Source organism: Panthera pardus, unplaced genomic scaffold (genome assembly GCF_024362965.1).
Source record: "Panthera pardus isolate Hobbes unplaced genomic scaffold, ASM2436296v1 HiC_scaffold_21, whole genome shotgun sequence".
In the NCBI taxonomy this organism is placed as follows: Eukaryota; Metazoa; Chordata; class Mammalia; order Carnivora; family Felidae; genus Panthera; species Panthera pardus.
In genome coordinates, this window is record NW_026526777.1 from 37,695,426 (window position 1) to 37,717,800 (window position 22,375).

Consider the following 22,375-nt stretch of genomic DNA (forward strand, 5'->3'; position numbering starts at 1 on the left):
GAAAAGTATCCATTACCAGAAACAAACATGCTATCATTATTGTATAATAACAGACCACAAAAAAAAAAAAAAAAAAAAAAACCCTCCTCAAACAAACAAACAAATCCAAAAGTAGTTCAACTCTTTTCATTTCCATTCCATTCATTCTTACAAACGTTGTTAAATAAAATTAACAAAGATGGTAAACGTTCAAGGAAGTATAATAATACATATAATACACAGAAACAAAAAACATTGCTTTTTTAGCTTCCAGTTCCACTAAAACAATTAATACAGTTATAAACATGCAGCACCTACTGAGACATCTTCAATCATTTTGCCACTAAAAAAATGTCAGCCTATTTTTGGCAAGACAGATGAGTTAATAAGCATTTGATAGTTAATGTCTTTTAGTCAAACCGCTGATTTCAGAATTTTTCATCTCACAACTAACCTCAAAAACCTCTAAAGTATAAATAAACACTGCACTGAAAATAAAGTTAAGACACACCTGATTGGAGATGCGACCACACCTCTGAAGGTCATTCCCTAAGGTCATGGCAATGGTTGTGGCAATTGCAGGTGGAGGGCTTGTCTTTAGGCTATTGCAAGTACAGATAAGTTGAGAGAAGGCTTGTAGAAGGTCAATCCTGAGTTTTACAAATTCACACTGAAAACTTAAAGGATTCAGTGGTGTACTGGCAGCCTGGGGGGAAAAAGATATATAAGACAAAATAAACATAAGAGCAAGATGGGGCCAGACAAAAAGTATTCGGCACCGTTTGTGCATAAGAGCAGGAGCTCTAACACTGATGGATAAACAAACACCTACATTATAAGAGGAATGATGTAATATTAGAAAGAAAAACTTAGCATACTTAGCATCAGCTCTGAAAAACTGTATGTTTTATCAGCATTCAGGTTCCTTACTTCCTACATTCACAGTCTCTACAGCATGTGGGTTGGTTCGATCATCACCGGTTAGGTTATCATTTGAGGGACACTTCGAGGACATTATCATTCTTCCAAAACCCCCTTATCACCACCTTACTTTCTTTTAAAAAAAAAATTTTTTTAGGGGCGCCTGGGTGGCTCAGTCGGTTGGGCGTCCGACTTTGGCTCAGGTCATGATCTCGCGGTCCGTGGGTTCGAGCCCCATGTCGGGCTCTGTGCTGACAGCTCAGAGCCTGGAGCCTGTTTCAGATTCTGTGTCTCCCTCTCTCTCTGACCCTCTCCCATTCATGCTCTGTCTCTCTCTGTCTCAAAAATAAATAAATGTTAAAAAAAAAATTTAAAAAAAAATTTTTTTAACATTTATTTATTTCTGACAAATGGAGCGGAAGCAGGGGAGAGGTAAAGAGAGAAGGAGACACAGAATTCCAAGCAGGTTCCATGTTGTCAGCACAGAGCTCGACGTGGGGCTCGAACCCACGAACTGTGAGATCATGACCTGAGCCAAAGTCAGAGGCTTAACCAACTGAGCCACCCCAGGCACCCCACCACCTTCCTACCTTTCTAACCTGAAATTCTCATCACTGGAATCATTAATAGGATTTTTAAAAGTTGGGAGGTGAAGGAGGAAAGAAAGATAAGGGCAGAAGAAACATGGTGCTAGACAGTCACTGTTAAAAAAACATGTTGTCTCATAGCTGCATTTTCCCACTGTGAGCCCAGATTAATACTAAAAAGAATTTCTGAGTAGACATGTTTAGAATGCAGAGAGAGGCTAATGGAAGGAAGAACAGTTCAAAACACACAAATAAGTTTCAACGAAGATGGAGAAGTATCAGGGTACTTATCCAGGGTCCTGGATAGTAAAAGCAACATTTGCTACGTAGAGGGGGCAAAAAATGTTAAGTCAAGCCAGAGACTCATTGGCAACGAACCAGGACAACTTTTAACTACTCAGCAACTACTCTAGCAGAGAACTGAGCATGGTGCTTTCAACACAAGGCATACCAAAAATATGCTAAATTAACAATAAATGGAGGCATAGTGAAAATAATTTTCCTCTGATATGACTAGCTTAAAACATGCTGATGCTGTTTGCTCCTTAGATACTACCTCACTTAACATTATCCTTTCAGCAGGAGAGCAACGCATTTGACTTAGGGAAGTCAGGTACAATATTACCATCTAGCCAAGTATCACATATTGACCTTAGTGTACTTCTCTCTACTTTTAACGTCAAATAGTAAGTTTTGTTATTTGGTAGTATTCATATTTTACTCTAGGACTTAGCCACTCCCTAGAACACACACCTGCTCTAGTATCCTTCTTAAATTCCAAGGTCCTTGATGATATTTAAAAGCTACATATAAATAGAGCTATAGTAGTTAGAGGTAATAATTGTACTCAATATAGTGAATTCTGTGGTTTTCATGCTTTTGGGATGTCTGTTCTAATCATGACACAGCATAGATTAGAAGATCAAACAGATCAGTTCAATTGTTTTTAATTCCTTAGAGATTTAATTTGCTCTTATAAGACCTCCTCTGCTCCTTAAACTAATACCTGCTATTTTTTTTTTTATTTATTTATTTTTTCAACGTTTTTTATTTATTTTTGGGACAGAGAGAGACAGAGCATGAACAGGGGAGGGGCAGAGAGAGAGGGAGACACAGAATCGGAAACAGGCTCTAGGCTCCGAGCCATCAGCCCAGAGCCTGACGCGGGGCTCGAACTCACGGACCGCGAGATCGTGACCTGGCTGAAGTCGGATGCTTAACCGACTGCGCCACCCAGGCGCCCCACTACCTGCTATTTTTAACTTACTGCTTGTCAATAACTTTACAATGGTCAGGAATACAAGTAGGTGTATATGATACTTTTATATAAATACAGACCATCTGACCAGACAAAAAACACTGGCAATCTTGTCCCAACATGCATTATAAAAATGAAGGAGAAGCAAGATGTAGTTACAATGAGGGAGATTTACCGCAATTCTGGATTTATTTTTGAATATTTTATTGATGATATAAGATGGTCACCTTGAAAGTGACTGTGCATCTTGGATTGTGTTAAACTGAAGGAAAGCAATGCTAGATATAACACATGTTCAAAAGAACATAGAAAAGATAGATTTGTCATAGAGGTCAGAGGCTTTACGGTAAGATCACCCATGAAAGACAGAAAATGTGTAAGAAATAAAACTTAGATTTATAGCAGTATGTATAATGCTAATAAGGAATATAAAGGATATTATTTACTTTTCTTTGTATTGAAACTAAAGCTTAAACAGAAGTTGGGAATCTAAGGTTAACAGTAAAGCAAAACGGTAAAGCAAAAATTATATGTAACTAATATTACCCTTGCAACTTCCTCAAGGAGGAATGATATTCAGTGAATTCAACACATGCCAATGAAGGAACAACAGACTCAGAGCTCTCCCTATGGCTTACTCTGAGGCATCAGCTAATTGGGAAGAGCTATCCCCACTATTTGGATTGCTATTTTACTTCCCCATTAAATAACTATTTTTCTCCTTCCTTGCTTTTTTCCCCTTCTTTCTTTCTTTTCCCCTAAACATTTACAGTTAAATCTTTGTTAGGTATGCAAATAACACTACTTAACTGTTGACTTGTAGTACTTACCCAATTTTCTTTTTTTATTTTTAAAGTTTATTTCCTTTGAGAGACAGAGAGACAGAGAGAGAGAGAGAGACAGACAGAGCATGAGTCGGGGAGAGGCAGAGAGGGAGACACAGAATTCAAAGCAGGTTCCGGGCTCCAGCACAGAGCCCTACGCAGGGCTTGAACCCATGAACCGTGAGATCATGACCTGAGCCAAAGTTAGATGCTTAACTGACTGAGCCACTCAGGTGCCCCCCCCGACCCAATTTTCTAAATGGAGCTACCTAAAGAAACCAACATGGCTTAAAAGAAAGCTATCTGATGAGCCCAGTTAAAAAACAGGGTGTGTGTGTGTATGTGTAAGCCATAATGCAGACTTTGGACCTGGCAACCACCATTGTACTTTTGTTCCTATAAATCCAACTTCTTTACATATCTCGTACAAGTGGAATCACGTATCATGTGTCTTTTTGTGTCTGGCTTATTTTGCTTACTATAAGCTCAGATTTTGAAAGAATAAGCCAAACATAAAGCAATCATGGCCTAGACTGTTTTAGACCAGGCCTCCTGCTAACAACAGCAGTGAAGACTGAATACAATATTAAGAACATCTATTTGAAAGCGCTGAAGAGCTTAAGGCAAAAAAGGATTTTGAAGTAAAAAATCATGGAGAGATGGAAAATGCAAGGAGGTGAGACTGACATTTGGTAACATTTTCTCCCTTGAGATATTTGCTAACTTGCAAGCTGCTCCTGAGAGTCTGAGAAGCTGAGCAGAATTGCTGGCAATCTCCTAGGACCAAGGGGGTGCTGGGAAGAACATTTCAGGCTTTTGACTATAACCTCAAAGGGCTACGCCCCAGGAGTCAGGAGAACCCAAAAATGTACTGGCTCTCTCCAGGACTGAAGCCTAGCTTTGAATCAGTTCAGTCCTTGGTTGGATTAAGGTGATCTTACCCTAACTGCCTGCCAAGGGCAAAGAAAGAGATGTAAGGCTCTGGATGATGTAATCGGATACTTTTTCATCCACAGTGTCCAAAACCAAATAAAAAATTACCTAGCATACAAAAAAGACAAAATTCTCCAAACCAAGAGGCAGAAAAATCAGTCTAAGACACAAGCCACAATGGATCCAGAAAACAGAACATCAGACATGAATTAGTTAAAAGAAAGTAAATGGCAAAACAGAGTCCTGGCAGAGAACTGGAAAATATAAAATAGCCAAATGGAAATTCTGGAACTGAAAAAAAAAAACACAACAAATGAAATTAAGGACCTAATGAATAGGTCTGACAGCAGATTAGACACAATGTAAGAATCACTGAATTGGAAGATAGGTCAGAAGAACATACACAGAGCTAAGAATAGAGAGATAAAAAGATGGAAAATGCAGAAGAGAATGTAAGAGAAAAATGAAACATGGTGAAAAGAGTTATTGTAGGTATCTGGAGTCCTAAATGAAAGAGAAAGGGACAGAAGCTATAGCTGAAGAGACAATGGCCAAATGTTTGAAAATGATCAAAGTCATCAAGCCATAAATTCAAGAAACACTATGAACCCCAAAAAGCATTTATACTGGTAAGAGTCTGAGCTGGAAACCACCATGGGAAACTTTTGGTGGTATTTATTAAAGCTGAATCTCAGTATATCTTATGACACAGCACTACCATTCAGAAGAAATGCACACGTCTACCAAAAGATGTACATTAGAATATTCATATCAAATTACTCTTAATAGTCCCAAACTGGAAATAATCCAAATGTTCCCCAGTGATATCAAAGATAAACAAACTGCTTTAACAGTCACCAAAAGAATATCACAGAGCAATGAAAATGAATGAATTACCACAATATGTAAAAACAATAAAATGAATGAATAAACATAAAGCTGAGCAAAACAAGCTACAAAGGTAAAGGAAGCATGAACTGGGGAAAAAAATTTTAAAACAAAAACCATAAAGGAAGAAAGACCAATAACTTAGACCATTAAGTCTTAGACTACTAAGAACTACTGTTCATCAAAAGATAGAAAGTGGGGAATAAAAGCTACAAAATAAGATATTTGCAACTCGTATCACCTATAAAAAAACTAGTATCCAGAACATATAAGGAACTCTGACAAATCAATAAGATAACCAGCCTGCTAGGAAAATGAACAAAAAACTTCAACTTTCACTTCTGTGAAACATCTTTTCTCTCTCTCTCTCTCTCTCTTTCTCACACACACACACACACACACACACACACACGCATGCACGTGTGAGCGCGTGCACACACACACACACACACACACACAAAATACAAGTGGCCAAATATGAAACAAATATTCAATTGTTTCAAGAAAATAGAAAGGTAACTACTGAATGGGAGAAAAGATGTGCAAATCCTATATCTGACAAGGGGCTAATATCCAAAATATATAAAGAACTCTTATTAACCCAATAACAAAACAAAACAAAACAAACAATCTGATTACAAAATTAGTAGATCTGACTAGACATTTTTCCAAAGAAGACATAAAGATGGCCAAGAGGTACATGAAAAGATGCTCATCATCACTAATCATCAGGGAAATGCAAATCAAAACCACAAGATATCACTTCATATCTGTTAGAATAACCATCATCAAAAAGATAAGAAATAAATATTATCAAGGATGTGGAGAGAAGGAAACTCTGATATACTGTTAGTGGGAATGTAAACTGGTGTTAGCCACTATGGAAAACGGTATGGAAGGTTTCTCAAAAAACTAAAAACAGAACTACCATATAATCCAGCAATTCCACATCTGGGTATTCATCTGAAGAAAACAAAAACATTATCTCATATATGCACCCCCATGTTCATTACAGCATTATTTACAATAGATATGGCAACAACCCAAACGTCCATCAACAGATGAATGGATACAGGAAATGTGGTGCATATATATAATGGAATATTATTCAGTCATAAAAAAGTGAAATTTTGCCATCTGCAATAACACCGGTGGACCATGAGGGCATTATGCTAAGTGAAATAAGTCAGACAAAGACCAATGTTGTATGATCTCATTTATATGTGGAATACAAAACAAAAAACAAACAAAAAAACCCCAAGCTCATAAATACAGGGAATAGATTTGTGGTTGCCAGAGGTGGGGAGGTGGGGGGGGGGGGGTGGTAGGTAGGTGGGTGAAATGGGTGAAGGGGGTCAAAAGTATAAACTCCCAGGTATAAAATAAATAAATCATGGGGATATTGTGTATAGTATGGTGAGTATAGTTAATAATACTGTATTGCATGTTTGAAAGGTGCTAAGAGAGTAGATCTTAAGTTGTCAGCACGAGAAAAATTTTTATAACTATGTATGCTGATGATGGATATTAACTAACTACACTTACTGTAGTGATCATCTTACAATATATACAAATATTGAATCATTGTGTTATATACCTGAAACCAGTATGTTACATGTCATTTATAGCTAATAAATAAGAAAATAAGTAAGTAAAATGTTTAATTGAATTAATGACTTGAGAAATGTCAATCAGAACTTCTAGAATATACCAAGTCAGGAGAACAATGCAGAGCAACAGAACTCTTATACCCTGCTGGGAGGACTAGAAGTTTGTAAACCACTGTAGAGAGGCTCCTGGTATTAGTTAGTCAGTTGAAGGTACACATAACCTTGCCATTATCCTCCTAGGAAATATATCAGAGCAGTATTTCTTAGCAGAGGCAGGAGTGTCCTGGGCATTTCAGGATTAAAGCCAGTAGCAGTCCCCCTTACCCTATGACAAAGAGACACATCCCCACACACTTTGGAGCAGGGGACAGATACACCGCTTCGATTGAGGTCTACTGCCCCAGAAGAGGGTTTTCAACCTCAGTGTACCAGCCACATTTTGAACCGAGTAATTCTTTGTTGAGGGGACTTGTCCTGTGGATTGTTGGATGTTTAGCAGCATCTATGGCCTGTGCTCGCTATAAATGCCAGAAATACCATGACAAATCACGATGACCAAAAATGTCTCTAGACATTGCCAAATGTCCTCTGGAAGGATGAAATCATCCCCAACTGAGAATGACTGTCCTAGAGAAAGCTTTACATAGGTGTATCGAAAGACATGTACAAGCATGTTCACAGCAGTACTGTTATACTAGCAAAAAATTGGAAAAATGAAAATTTCTATCAACACTAGAAGGGGCAAATATTCATATGATATAAGAATATACAGCAGTAAAACTGACCTAGAGCTTCACACGACAAGATGAATAAATCTTAAGAACATCATCTAGATGGGGGAGCCTGGGTGGCTCAGTCGGTTGAGCATCCAGCTCTTGATTTCAGCTCAGGTCACGATCTCATGGTACATGGGATCAAGGCCCGAGCCAGGCTCTGTGCTGACAGCGCGAAGCCTGCTTGGGCTTCTCTCAACCTCTCACTCTGCCCCTCATGCACACTGTCCCTTGCACACACTCTCTCTCTCTCAAAATCAATAAAACTTTAAAAAAAAAAAAAAAGAACATAATTTAGATAAAGCAAGTTGAATACAAATATGTAGGATTCCTTTTTATATAAAATTCAAAAACAACATAAAATGGTACCTTGTCTAGAATTACAAAAAAGCACATTAAAATTATAAAGAAGGGCGAGGGAACGGTACACACAAGTTGCAGGATGGTGGTTACCTTTGTAGGGTAGGAAATGGTCTGCAAACATGGAGGAATATGCATGAATTTTAGAAGCTATGGTAATGTCCCATTTCCTGAAGATGACAGGTATACTTGGATATTTGTTACATTTTTACATACCCTCTACAATGCATATGGAGATGTTATACATATTCACTCTTTTAAAATAGATAAAGTTAACAATCCACCATCGTAGGCAGAATGCTAAGATGGCTCCTCTGGTTCATATCCCTTGGTATCCACATCTTCAGTAATCTCTGAGTGTGAATGAAACCTGTTACTTGTTTCTAACTAATGCAATATGACAAAGGTGATGAATTGGGGGGATGTAATTTAGATCCTTAATGAAGTTACTTTTTATCAATCAAAAGAGAGATTCGTATATTCTAGATGGATCTCTCCTAATCAGGTGAGCCCATTAAAAGACAGTCTTGAAGGTGAGAGATCTTCCTGCTGGACTTGAAGCTTCCACAGATTCTACAGCTGTGAGGAAATGAATTCTGCAAACGTGAGTTCTGAAGAGAACCCTGCGCTTCCTTGAGCCTCAGACAAGACTGGCCCTGGCAGACACCATGACTGCAACCAGGTCAATATGAGCCGAGGACCCAGCTAAGCCATGTCTGGATTTCTGGCTCATGGACACAGTGAAATAATAAATGAGTGTTGTCTTAAGTCACTACATTTGTGGTGATTTGTTACACAGCACAGAAAACTAAAATCCTTTTTACAATTTTTATTCTTAAGTAGCAAGATAACTGTATCATTAATCACTGTGTTGGGAAATTAGCTACCCAGCGTCGCTGTAGGGTCCCCGTAAGCACAGAATGTTGAGCTTCTCTTGTTTAGTTTGGCTGAAGGAGGTAATTCACAGAGCTGTACAATCTCACATCAAGCTCATTCACGTGGCAGGAGTGGCAGGAGTAGAAGGGCGTCTGTGCTCATATCTTCTCAGTTACAAAGATGCAAAGCTAGTATCAAATCCACACTTGCCCAATGAATGATAAAAATAAAATCTTTACAAAAACCCTGATGGTATAGTACAATCAGAAATGTGGAAAGTTCCAAATGACTGTAAGGATCATACTGCCTTCTTCTCTAACCTGTTATCAAGAAGAGAATCATTTCCTGATTTTTTTTTTTTTTTAACCTCAAAGCAGCGTCTGGCACATAGTAAGTGCTTATGGTCTGTTGAATAAAAGAACTCCATTTCAAAAGGAGATGATGTGAGGCCCAATAACCTGCCTTAGGTCATAATATGTTAACGGCAGAGCGGAGATGAAGACAGGGGCTTTCTGTCTGTCAACTGAGTACTTTCTGTCTATGTCAGAATTCAATCCTTAATTACTGCCAAGCCTCATTAAATACACATACCACACAAATCATTAGAAGACTATTAAATATTCAACAGGATTTTCATAATATTAATTCTGTCTGCTTCACTGTTCTCTGAGCTTCTTTCACGGATGGAACCATTTTCTGTGCTGAATAAACAAGCCCCATGTGAACTAGAAAATGAAATAATTTTACTGATCGCAACCAATAACCGTACCTTTTGACTTTCTGAGGCATTTATTAGCCTGATATAGGTAACAACACTCTTTTCCTGGAATAATCAAGAGGAAAGAATCACAGTAGTCCCTGCTACTGGGAGCACCATGAGCCAGAGAGAAGCCATTTGTGTGTTCCCGTTTTTAAAACAGCTGCTGATTAATCCTAGCTAAAAAAGAAATTATACTTCAAAAGATATGTACCACAAGAGTCTGAATATTCTGTCTCTTTTGTGACATCTGTTTACTCTTTATTCTACTTCGGAGCATCTCTTTTGGGATGGCCCACCATTAAGAATAGTTTAGATTATGTGATAAACATATGTAAACAGGTACCAAAAGTTTTATGGTTCCATGTAAATATATACAATCTTAAAAGTTGGGTGACAATACTTACAAATTGTCTAATTTTGATTATATAAACTCTTTACTCTTGAGGGGAAAAAAATCTTTGCATTAATACAGAACACGCTCCTCTTGGATATAGGTTCTTACTTTGGAATACGACTCATTTCAAGGAAATGTAAGAAATGTTAATGGTCTGCCCTTCCTGCAACCCCTTTACTCTCCTGGCAGAGAAAACAAAAAACAGTAGCTGGCTGACTATTAATTTGAATAGGAGGATATCACAAAGGGGTAAAAAATGGGACGCTAGCATCCTTGATAATTCCTTCTTTGTCTACAAAGTAAGAAACTCTAGTTTCTTAGTGAGCAGCTTCCAGGCATGAAATAGGGGGCAGGGAGTTACATGTGATGGTTGGTACTGAGCCAGTACGTCTTATTACTAGGAGTCTAGAGAGGAAATACCTATCTCCATGTGTCCTTTCTGCATGGATTCAGTAATCCTTCTTCTCTGTGGTACCTAGTACTTGGCAAAAACAAAATGATAAACTTCCATCAACTTATGAATATTAAAAAGTGGGGGAGGGGTTAAGGATTTACTACCACGTCCTATTTATTGTTTTAATATTGCTAAATCTATTTATCAGCAGATTTTTCAAGGTAGTTAGAACAGAATAACCCAAAAAGAAAAGGGAGACCATTCTCACACGAATCAAGTTATCACCACCAAAGGAGAATTAAGAGTACTTACTGTTAAGGAAGCAATCCCTTTGTGGTAGAATTTTAAAGACTCAGCAATGCAAGAAAGTGCTGAACTATAGTTCTCCTCTTGCAACCCGGTGAGGCACTGTTCTGCATGTGAGAACTCCTTCAGACTATTCAGCCAGAAGTAGAAATGTTCTGAGGCAACCTGAGTCAGCAAACTCTGATAAAGCTCTCTGGCCATGTCATGGTTACCCTAAAAAGGGGGGGGGGGGGGTGTGCACATGATGAGATTCTTACACTTGAATTAGGTAGTGAGGCAGCTAAAAGACTAACTCAAACCTTGGATAAGTTTTAACAATCATTCTTCACATTATATAATTCTTTGAGACTCAGTCTAAGTATTTCTTCAGAGAAAATATGCTGAGCTGCTTTTATATAACAGAATGCCTGAAGTTCTTTTCTAAAACAGTTCCAAAGAGAAAATAAATGGAATGAACTATAACTCACATCTAGAATTTTAGTTCAAACTATAGAAAGTATGAACACCTACTGTATGTCATTCTGTATGAGCTAGTTAGTGCAGTGGGGAGGTGGGGTGTGAACTCCAGGAAGTTCCCTGAAGTGATTATTAGCAGCACCGCGAATGCCTCTTGAAATGACCGAGGGAGGGGAGCTGTTGGGGGGAACGTGAGCTCGGTATCCTGCAGTGCCTGGATGCTTGGGGGTATTGACTATAATAAAGAATTGTTCTCTCGATAGAGCTCCTCCCCACATTTGAGAAACACCGTAAAATGAGAACATGTGTTACAATATCTAGGATAACACTTCTCAAACTTGCTCTCTGGTCTTATCCCCAAAGGATTTCTATACTGTCCAAGCTCTATATTTCTCTCAAACAAAATAAAAATTGTTAGGCTTTTCATATGGCCAAGAAGGGAACAGCCTACTAAAACGTGCCCCTATCTCCAAATAAGAATGACAAGGTTGGAGAGAGAGAAGGAAGAAAGATCTGGTGTACTGATGATGGGAGAATGGAAGTGGTGGGTGGGAGTTAGCTGTGGTTATGAGAATACAGGGCAAAATGAAGTGGCTGAAACTCTTCAGCCAAAAAGAGTTCATATTTTTGGAATTCCCGTGGAACTTTCCCCATCACAACACACGAGAAAAGTTATAAACTAGGTCCTTTCCATTATCATCTTTCAATCCCGTGACTAAAACATACTTCCATATTTACTTTCCATCTTGACTAGGGGTGACAATCACACAATCAAAGGTTTGTAACCTGTCACTTTCACCAACCCAGTTCACACAGAAGGATAACACGTACCATTCTGGATGCCTGTCTGGCAATTCGGTAAACAGTCCATCCATTGGAGACACTTTCGAGCTGCTGCTTAATTACTGCCTTTACTTCAGCGGATAGTGCTTTCTGACTTGCTACGAATATCACAGTGGCCAAACTCACCTAACGTTGAGAAAGAAGTAAGAAAAATAAGGAAGAAAACATGTAATTCTATCCAATGTCATAGATAACTTTAACCAAAAGGGAGAAGAATTAGAACCCACCAAAAAAGAACAAAATTTGTTTTCCTTTGACATTTATTAATTTTCCACTTCGAAGTCATTAAGCAATTTATCCCACTGCTCAGAGTATTGTTTGTAATCGCAAATAATCAGAAACAATGCCCATAAATACGGATTAGGAGATTATGGTATCACACAGTGAAATACCATATAGTAGTGAAAGGGGTAAACCAGAGATACCCTTATCTATTAGATGGCTCCCACCAAACAGGCAAAGAGACAACATGCAAAAGATTTCATGTAGCAAGATAACCTTTATATAAAGTTAAAAATATGAAAAGAATATTGTTTATTACTTAGGATATATACCAAGGTAGTAAATGTATAACATGCATGGGAACGATGAACACCAAATGCAGGACAGTGGTTAGCTCTGGGAGAAGGAAGAAGATACTATTAGGGAGGTACATAGGGAAGTACAATTCAACTGTACTGGTAAGATTTTTTTTCTTAAGCTAGGTGACGGATGCAAATGTTTTCATATTATTCCTTATGCTTTAATATTATGTTTCATAATTTAAAACTGTCTCACAGTAGTACTAACAAAAAAGGGACAAAGAACATTAGTTGAAAATGCTGCTTCAATAAAAAATAAACTTGGCTAACTGTGTCTTAGTATTCTGAAGCTGATATATACAAAGGTCCACATTAGCTGGGATAACTGTATGATGTCATTCCCATGGCTACTGCCACTTGGTCATCAAGGGTAACCTTTCCTGGTAGGAATGAAATGGGGGTAATCTTTTACACAATTTTCCCCGGAGGATTAAATATAAAATGAGCTTGAGTAAGAAATCTCATTACACTTTTCTCCAAGCCCTAAATTCAGATGACCACAATATGAAGCGGCCAACTTAAGGCTTACATCTCATTTATGCTTATTTAGAGCGAAGCCTACTCTCAGCCCTGGAGAACTTCCAACTACACGTTATTATATAGCTTCCCTGTCTTCTGTTTCTAAGCATGCACCTTTCCCAACCCCAGGACTATACTGAAACCTAAACAGGATTCTAAACGGCTACAGAGGTCCTGAATTGGAAAAGAGGAATTTGAGCTAATTTATGGTCACTGTTATCATTACGTCCTTAACTTACATTTTTGAAAGTACAAAATAGGATTTAGTTCATTACTGCTTTGCATTAGAAAGGAAAAAAAAATATTTTCACTTTGTAATAAAACAAAAATATCAGACTGGAGGCTTGGCTACACTAAGCAACTTGACAGGGCTTGGGAAGAATGCAGTTTTAGATTTGAACTAAACAGAGCTTTGTAAATCAAAAGTGGAAATAGTCAAAAGCTCACAGTTCCAATTCTGTTCTGACTTCAGCAGACTCTTGGTCTTACATAATTAATCTAAGTAGAATCAAACAGTAACGTTGACTTCCTAAAGTAATTCCCACTACACCAGATCTATTCATCCCCGGCAGGTTCAAAAGGTGGCTCTTTACCAGAAGTTCCTGTTGCTTGTCTGTGGCTGACCGTCCGATCACCTTGTAGAGCTCCATGAGGTCCCCGAGCATTCCGTCGCCCAGCACTGGCAGCTGCATGGCAATGGCCGCCAGGCAATGGCACATCAGGATCCGCGCGGCATCCTGAGCACTGTGCAGCTGGGTCAACAAGGTCTCAACCACTGACTGGCTAAGATGAGGCCTGCCCTTGGCTAGCTTCACCATACAATTCAGAGCAATCTGCACATTGAATAGAAGATGGACCAGTTACATGCTGAAGGTATTAACTGAAGCTTTAAAGAAAAGAACTTCGTACAAGTGATTAGGAAATATCAAGGAAAAGGTTTTCTGTGGGCATAACATTTTCCTGCCTAAGAAACACACGGCATACTGAATCTTATTATCAGGATCTGAAAGTGAGCCATGTTTAAATGAGAGTAAGTCGGGACTGTATATTAACCACTCATTTCAATGTAGGCCTATTTAAAAAAAAGACTTGAGATGAAAATCACAACAAGGAAGAGGCCATATACGTGCCAAATGGGATATCACCATGCTGCACTTTCGTTACTTTTCAAAAACTGCTTCTGAAGTATGGTTTGTAAACTTCCCTATACCAGCATCACCCAGGATGCTAACGAACATACAGATTTCCGAACCCCACCTGTCCCAAACTTAATAGATTAACTTTTTTTAGTATTTGGGTTACTAGGAGTTTAAAGTTCAAAAAAGGTGTCCTAAATGACACTGAGGCACACTGAAGTGGGAAGAGACTTCTAATTTTCTTTCTTTCTTACTTCTAACCTGAAATCCAAAAATCAATTGGCTTTAGAACTTCCATTCGGTCCAGTTAATGGCATCGACTAATACCCCAGCCACCAAAACCAGAAACCAGAAGTCCTCTCATTTTTATGTAGCCAAATGACTGCTACATTTAGTCATTTCCATTTTCGCCAAATCTTCAATATCCACCTCCTTTCCATTCTCTCTACCACAACATAAATCTCTTCCTAATTTCCATCTCTTGAAAGCATGGGCCCGTTAACCCACCTTCACACTACACCATGTAGCTTTCAGTACGTGTTAGGAAGACACAATGAGGTCTTCAGAACCAGACAGGTCCAAAGTTGAAGATCAGCCTGCCCTTGATCAGCTAGGTATCTTTCAACAAGTTATTTTATCTTTCTGAATCTTAATTTCCTCGTGAGCATTAAAGAGGGACAAATTTCACTAGATTGGTTTTTTGTAAAGAAAAAAATATATATACAAGTTGTCAACAAAGTATGGCACATAGCAGACATATTTAAATAACAATAATAACTACAACAAATGTTACAGCATGTCCATTACTTTAGAAATTTTAATATTCCCTCAACTACCTTGAGAATCAAGACAAAGTTCCTTGGCATCAGGTCTGGTAACCTGCTTGACAGAGCAGATCTTCCAGATCTCCTAATTGTGTCATGTAGCCACAGGGGGCTATTCACCCATCTTCCAACATGAGAGGTAGATTGCTGTTTTCATAACTTCTATAACAGTCATCACTTGGATTCAAATGATCTTTCCTCAATACCGAAATTCTACCCCATCTTTCAAGGTTTAACTCACAAGACAGCTACTCGTTCAAATCTTCCCTAACATCCTTAGTTCAACTGAATCACTCTTAACTCTGTCCTCTCATTAGAATTGCACTTTGATTCGTACTACCAGGGAACTTAGTGCATTCTGTTTGGTATTATTGTCCCTTAGGTAAATGTCAGTGTGTTCTAGATGGGGAACTCCTCTAATACAGAGACCTTTCTTGACCATCTATGTATGTCCCATGGTGCTGAGGCCAGTGTTTTATTGACACCTACAACTGGTAAGAAAAGGATTTGGTTTGTTTTCTTTCTCTCTTTTTTAAAACTTTTATGTAAATGTATTGTGGCTCCAAAGGGATTCTGGGGATGAATCATTTGCCAAACACATTTTTATTTAACTAATATCTTCACTGTTCATCACTGTGACATACCTTTTCTTAACATTCTAAACTAAGTTATGACTTACTTCGAACTGAATCATAACTTAGACAAGCTGTCATTCTTATAATCTCTAATATCTACCTAATAGCCTTTTACTTCTATTAGCCCCACCTTTCTTAATTTTGTACCATCACAAATTATATTTCATATTTCACTCCAATAAGAGTAGGCTCATTTCACATCTTAAAAGCCTTAAAAATCTCCAGTGTCATAATAAATTTTAAATATCTCTTTTAAAATCTCTTATCAGTGTTACCTCAGATTATAAACTTCTGTAAGTACAGGGGCTCTGCCTATTTAATTTTGCCTTATGTTGCCTAGGACCTTCATATGTATTTGCTTCAACTAAATAAACACTGTCAACTGAAGGCAAAATAGGCCAAAGTTTGGGTTTTTACTTTGTCTATTCTTTGGAATAACAATGGTCAAAGCGATAATTTTGAAAGTGAAGATCAAGGGCAAATTGTGTGTTTAAGCCAGAGTTGACAAACTACTGCCCTTTGGCCAACACCTGCTTGGTTTTGTAAATAAAGTTTTACTGCCGTACCACCACACTTTCTTTCTTCCCCTTATGCACACCATCCATGGCTGCTTTGTCCTATAACTGTAGAACTGAGTAGCTGTGACAAGAGTGTATAGCCTGCAAAACTTAAAATATTTACTATTTGGCCCTTTATAGAGACTGCCAATCCCTAGTTGAGGCAATAAAAACAGGCATTATTTTAAAATAAATGATATTTTCACCTTTAACGTGGCTTGAGCACCTGGACTATCATCTTGACTACAAAGTACCAAAAGGGATTCCAGGCCAAAGACAGCATCTTGTTCCAGTGCCAAAAGGTCTAGAGGAAAAACACTAAGTTTTACAATGGTCAAATGGAGAAGATTAAATACACACACACACACACACACACACACACACACACACACACACACTTAGAAGAAAAAACATTAAGGACTGGAAGATACAGGAAACACTGTCATGTGTAAAGCTAACCTTCCTGAAAAAGTACATGCGCCATTACTTATGAAATGTAAAGGCTATCTTTAGACTTCCACTTTCCACTACTTTACTAATGATTATAAAAATATATACATTACATCAAACTAAAAACTTTCTGCACAGCAAAGGAAACCATTAACAAAATGAAAAGGCATCCTGCTGAATGGGATAAAATATGTGCAAATCATGTATGTGGTAAGGGGTTAATATCCAAAATATATAAAGAACTCATATGCAGCAGCAAAAAACAAACTATCCGATTAAAAACTGGGTAGAGGACCTGAAAAATCATTTTTCTGAAGGACACATCCAGAGGGCCAACAAGTACACGAAAAGAGGCTCAACATCACCAATCATCAGGGAAATGTAAATCAAAACGACCATGAGAGATCGCCTCACACCTGTTAGAATGGCTACTGTCGAAAAGACAAGAAAGAACAAGCTGGTGAGGATGTGGAGAAAAAGGAACCCTTGTGCACTGCTGGTGAGAATGCATATTGATGCAACTGCTCTGGAAGGCAGCATGGAGGTTCTTCAGAAAACTGAAAACAGAACTAGTATATGATCCAGCAATTCCATTTCTGGATATTTACTCACAGAAAATAAAAATGATAACTCAAAAAGACATATGCACCTTCATGTTCGTTACAGCATTATTTATAACAGCCAAGATATGGAAACAACCAATAAGATGATGGATAAAGAAAATGTGGTATTGATACACAAAGGGTCATTATTCAGACACAAAAAGAAGGAAAACCTGACATTTGAGATAACATGGATCGATACTGAAGGCATAATGTTAAGTGAAATAAGTCAGACAGAAAAAGACATATGATCATATGATTTCACTTATACGTGGAATCTAAAACAAACAAATACACAAGCAAAAAGCAAAAGCAAAAGCAAACAAAAACCGAGCTCGTAAGTACAAAGAACAGACTGGTGGTTGCCAGAGGCAGGTGGTAGGTAAAAATGGGAGAAGAGAGTTGAAAGGTGCAAACCTCTAGCTATAAGATGAGTAAGTCATGGGATGTATTGTATAGCATGGTGAGTATAGTTAATAACGCTATATTGCATATTTGAAAGTTGTTAAAAGGGTAGATCTTAAAAATTCTCATCACAAGAAGAAAATTTTATAACTGTATATAGTGACTGACATTAAACAGACTAACTGTGGTGATCATTTCACAATATATGCAAATATCAAATCACTCTGTCATACACCTGAAACTAATATTTAAAAAAAGATATATATACCCACACTAAATCAAGAGCTAAAGCCGTAAAGGTATAAATAAAGCATAACTGAAACAGGGTCACCAGCTTCGCTGAGGAAAATACTAGGAACGGCAAACCATGTCTTCCTAACTAGACATAAATCTTTAATCTTCTTTCCTAACTGGACAGATTATGCTTGTCTATTTTCACCTACAAGGTAACTTTCTAATGAAAACTGCACCCCTTTTAGGAAGTAATGAAGATGCCACATAATCTTATTAATGTTATAAGTCAGACCACAAAGAACAAATTCCTTAAGATGTCTCATGTAATAGAGTACTACAGCATCTTTCCACTGCCATGGGGCTAAAATTTCTCTAGAAGTTCTAGAAAGTTCTGAATATATTAGTTAACCATATTTAGGTTAATATGTATGAGCTTTGAGAACGCACAGTTTTCTATGTTACATGGTAGAAAACACTCATAACTATTTAAAAAATAAAACAGGTTTAATTATTCAAATAAGAACAACATTTAAAGAACAATTTAAAGAAATGTTATCTGAATTAGTATAAGGCTTGACAAACAGTGTTAAGACTACTGAAGGTCAGGATGCTAGAGAAAAAAAATAGGTACTAAGAATGAGCAGTGCTGACGTTTTGTGGGGCTAAGATTTCTATTTATGATCCTTAATAAAGATCAAAATAAACACTGTAATAGAAGAAATATCCAAAATGCATTTCTGGTTTTGAACACCAGCATGAACTTATTCAAGCCTTTATTTAGATCAAAGATGTTAGGAATATAATAAAATGTAAGCATTTTCTTTCTTTCTTTCTTTCTTTCTTTCTTTCTTTCTTTCTTTCTTTCCTTTCTTTTTCTTTTCTTTTCCTTTTTTTTTTTTTTTTTTTCTGAGAGAGAGAAAGAGCTCCAGCAGGGAAGAGGGGCAGGGGGAGAGATCTAGAGTGAAACTTAACCAGGCTCTATGGTCCACAGAACCCCAAGTGGGGCTCAATCTCAGAACCCTGGGATTACGACCTGGGTCCAAATCAAGAGTCTGCCAACCACTTAACCAATTGAGCCACCCAGGCACCCCTAAGCATTTTCTATTCATATCTTAAATTATGCAAATCAGTTTAACTTTAAATACCCAGAGACAAATTCTATGCCAATTTAATTCATATTACTCTGTTAACTCATTTGCCCCTAGGTGAAAACTATTTGTTACTTAAGCCCCTTGTTAACTTAAAGTATTTTTTCCTAAATTTCTCAGGCTTTTGTACAGGTGAACAAACTGTCATACCACAGGGCAGTCATAAGCGATTCCCACCCACAGCACCATCCACGCAAAGTTCAGCACTGAGAGGAAATGGGCAATGCTCCATGAAACCTTTCAGTTTCACAATCTCAATCCCAAGGTCCTCATTTTCATATTTTTATTTTTCATGGGATTAAGTAGTCTTGAGAAAACCTGCTCTAAGAACACTTCAGGAGGCAACCAGTAGGTAAAAGCACAAGTGCTAAAAATAATAAGGGATTAAAAAACCAAAGACACATACACAATTCCACCAAAACTTCAATTTGAAAGTTTATACAGAGTATCAGTCCTGATCAAACTGACCTTTTTCTTGACAGGAGACAGTTATATTAGTTAGGACTCGCACTCCATGAGCTGCAATGCCCCTGTTGTTATGGTAACAGCATTCTTGGGCTAATCGGACCAAGTCAGAAGATCTGGGGGAAGAACCCACGTTTCCTAAACAAGAAGAGAAAAGCAGCACCGATTTAATTCACTCATATAGTCCAAAAGCAATTCAATGTCTAGGTTCATTTTTCTCATTTTCAAAGGAAAATTTCTACTCCATCTACTTCTACTCCATCATCAATAAAAACAATCATTCCTGCTTCTCCTGTCAAGGTACTTAGAACAGGTATATGCGATAGTCTGTAATGATTAGGATCTAAAATAATATAGGACTTTCCCACAAAAATATTAATAAAAACTGACTAAGGAGCACAGCAAAAGCCAAAACAACTAAAGATTGGTTCTGGGGAACCAATTGGTTCTCATTAAAATTAGGATGTCAATACAGGCTTCTAATCAGGTAAACCTGACCTTTAAGAGAGGAAAGAAAAAGAGAAGCAAAACTTTTAAAGTTTGATTTTCTTACCTCAATGGCTGGCATAGAGTTAAGGTTTACACAGAATTCATGATTTTAGAACTGGAAAGGATTCTGACATCACATAATTCGATGCTTTTTACAGAAGAAACTGAAGCCCAAAGATTTTAAGCATCTTGCCCCTGAGATCATAAAATCTGTTACTTATGTCCTACCCCTGTGCTTTATACCTTATGCTCTCTGCTGTAGATTGCAGTGACTTTTAAAATTCACACTTGAAATTCTGTAACGTAAAATCCGTTACTTATGTCCTACCCCTGTGCTTTATACCTCACGCTCTATGCTGTAGACTGCAGTCACCTTTAAAATTCACACTTGAAATTCTGTAACGTAAGGCTTATGTTGCAAATATTTTTACATACAGTAGAGAAGCTCTCAGGTATAAGTGAGTGAGCTTCAAGAAGATTAAAGCTTTTCAACTTTTTAGCAGTCTCTTGTTTCTGCCTTCCTTTTTCCATTCTTGCTTATTTTCCATGATTCCTATCAACTTCAACCTTGCCTCTCCTATCAAGGTTGATCATATCTTTTGAGGCTGAAGGGGGACATCATTACTACTTACAACAGGCATAAACCAAGACTACCTCAGGCAGTGTGGGACATATGTCGCCTTACTGATTCGCAGTTTAACATAAAAATACTAGCTCAGGTAAAGCCTCAGTGTTTTTAAAATATTTGAAAAGCTTTTCAAAACTATGGCACTTGTATTTCCTCCATTCTTTTTCTTTCCTATGTGATTTGGACAAAACAGACTCATTTATAAATTTACAGATGTGTTCTGCAACTTACATTTTTCCTTTTTTTCTATGAAGCGTCATCATAGGACATTTGGCAAAAAAACATAAAGATCCAAAAAAAAACCCAAAAATCATCCCAAATCCCACAAATGAGTGTGGCATTATTTCATTAGCTTTCTAGAGTGTTTCCTTTAAATAAATTTTTTTCCCTTTACGCACATCAACACAATTTAAAAATTCACACATACTCATGATAAGTAGATAGTGGCCAATACTCTGCCTTTAAAATATAGTATTTTGTGGCATTTTTCTATGTTAACTGTTTCAGGGAAAATATTACTTTTAAATTTAATTTTTTTATTTACTTAGAAATTATTTGCTAAGATAAATCCAACTGGTTCAAAAGGTTCAACAAATATTAGAAAAATGTATAAAGTCAGTGAATGAGAAGTCTTCTTCATGCACCCAATGCTATCAGTTCCTTGTGTATCATTCCAGGCTCTATAAATTTGCAAGTGCACATATTTTGCTATTGCTTTCTCCTTTCATACACTTTTGCATCTTGCTTTTTCTTTAAACATTGTATCATGGAGATTATTCCATGCCATACATTCTTTTTAATAAATTACACTGACTTCTATTGCCGTTGTATAACATTATTTCTTTAATGCGGTCCCTACTGACGGATTTTTTTATGCTCTTACACCCCTGCTGATGGATAGTATTTTGCTATTACATATAATGATGCTATGAATACCCTTGTACATCTGTCATTTGTCAAATATGTGACTATACTAGTAGGATAAATTCCTAGAAGTGAAATTTCTGGCTCATTTATAATTTTGATGAGTATTTCCAAATCACCTATGCAGACTAATAATTCACAACCCATGAGCAATGAATGAGAGTCGTGGTTCACCCACACCCCTGCTATCAAACTTCTGAATCTATGCCAATCTGATGGACTGGTAAAGTATTTCAGTGTGGCTTTGTTTGGCATTCTTCTTAGGTATGTGCGACACTGAACATCTTACATGCTTACGAGCCATTTGTTAGTGATTTAGATGCAAAATTTAATTTTGTTTTACAAACTATCCTGCTTACGTTGAAAAAATCTAAGCAATGAAAACATACTTAAACATTTACCATTGCTTACGGGAATAGTCCAATTTTGTAAAATCCCTGACTTTTAATTTCCTATAAGCATTACCTAATGTGGTTATTTAAACCTTTTGCTTAATTCCATATAGAAACTGCAATTTAATAAAATTCAACATTCAATAAAAGGACAAAGCTCAAGAAGTGCTTGAATACTATAACCTGACAAAGCTTATACATGACTTTTAAAAAATAAAGAAAAA

The 22,375-nt window shown here is 37.3% G+C and overlaps 1 protein-coding gene across 1 annotated transcript in view; it reads right to left on the reverse strand.

Moving 5' to 3' along the window:
- INTS7 (integrator complex subunit 7) overlaps nucleotides 1-22,375 on the reverse strand; it is a 92,908-nt gene that overhangs the window by 18,270 nt on the left and 52,263 nt on the right. The window contains exons 9-14 of the mRNA XM_053909140.1: nucleotides 19,722-19,856; nucleotides 16,621-16,718; nucleotides 13,856-14,095; nucleotides 12,151-12,288; nucleotides 10,870-11,076; nucleotides 491-685 (exon numbers count right to left, since the gene is read on the reverse strand). Of these exons, the coding sequence (XP_053765115.1) occupies nucleotides 491-685; nucleotides 10,870-11,076; nucleotides 12,151-12,288; nucleotides 13,856-14,095; nucleotides 16,621-16,718; nucleotides 19,722-19,856 (1,013 nt within the window). The remainder of the gene's footprint in view (nucleotides 1-490; nucleotides 686-10,869; nucleotides 11,077-12,150; nucleotides 12,289-13,855; nucleotides 14,096-16,620; nucleotides 16,719-19,721; nucleotides 19,857-22,375) is intronic.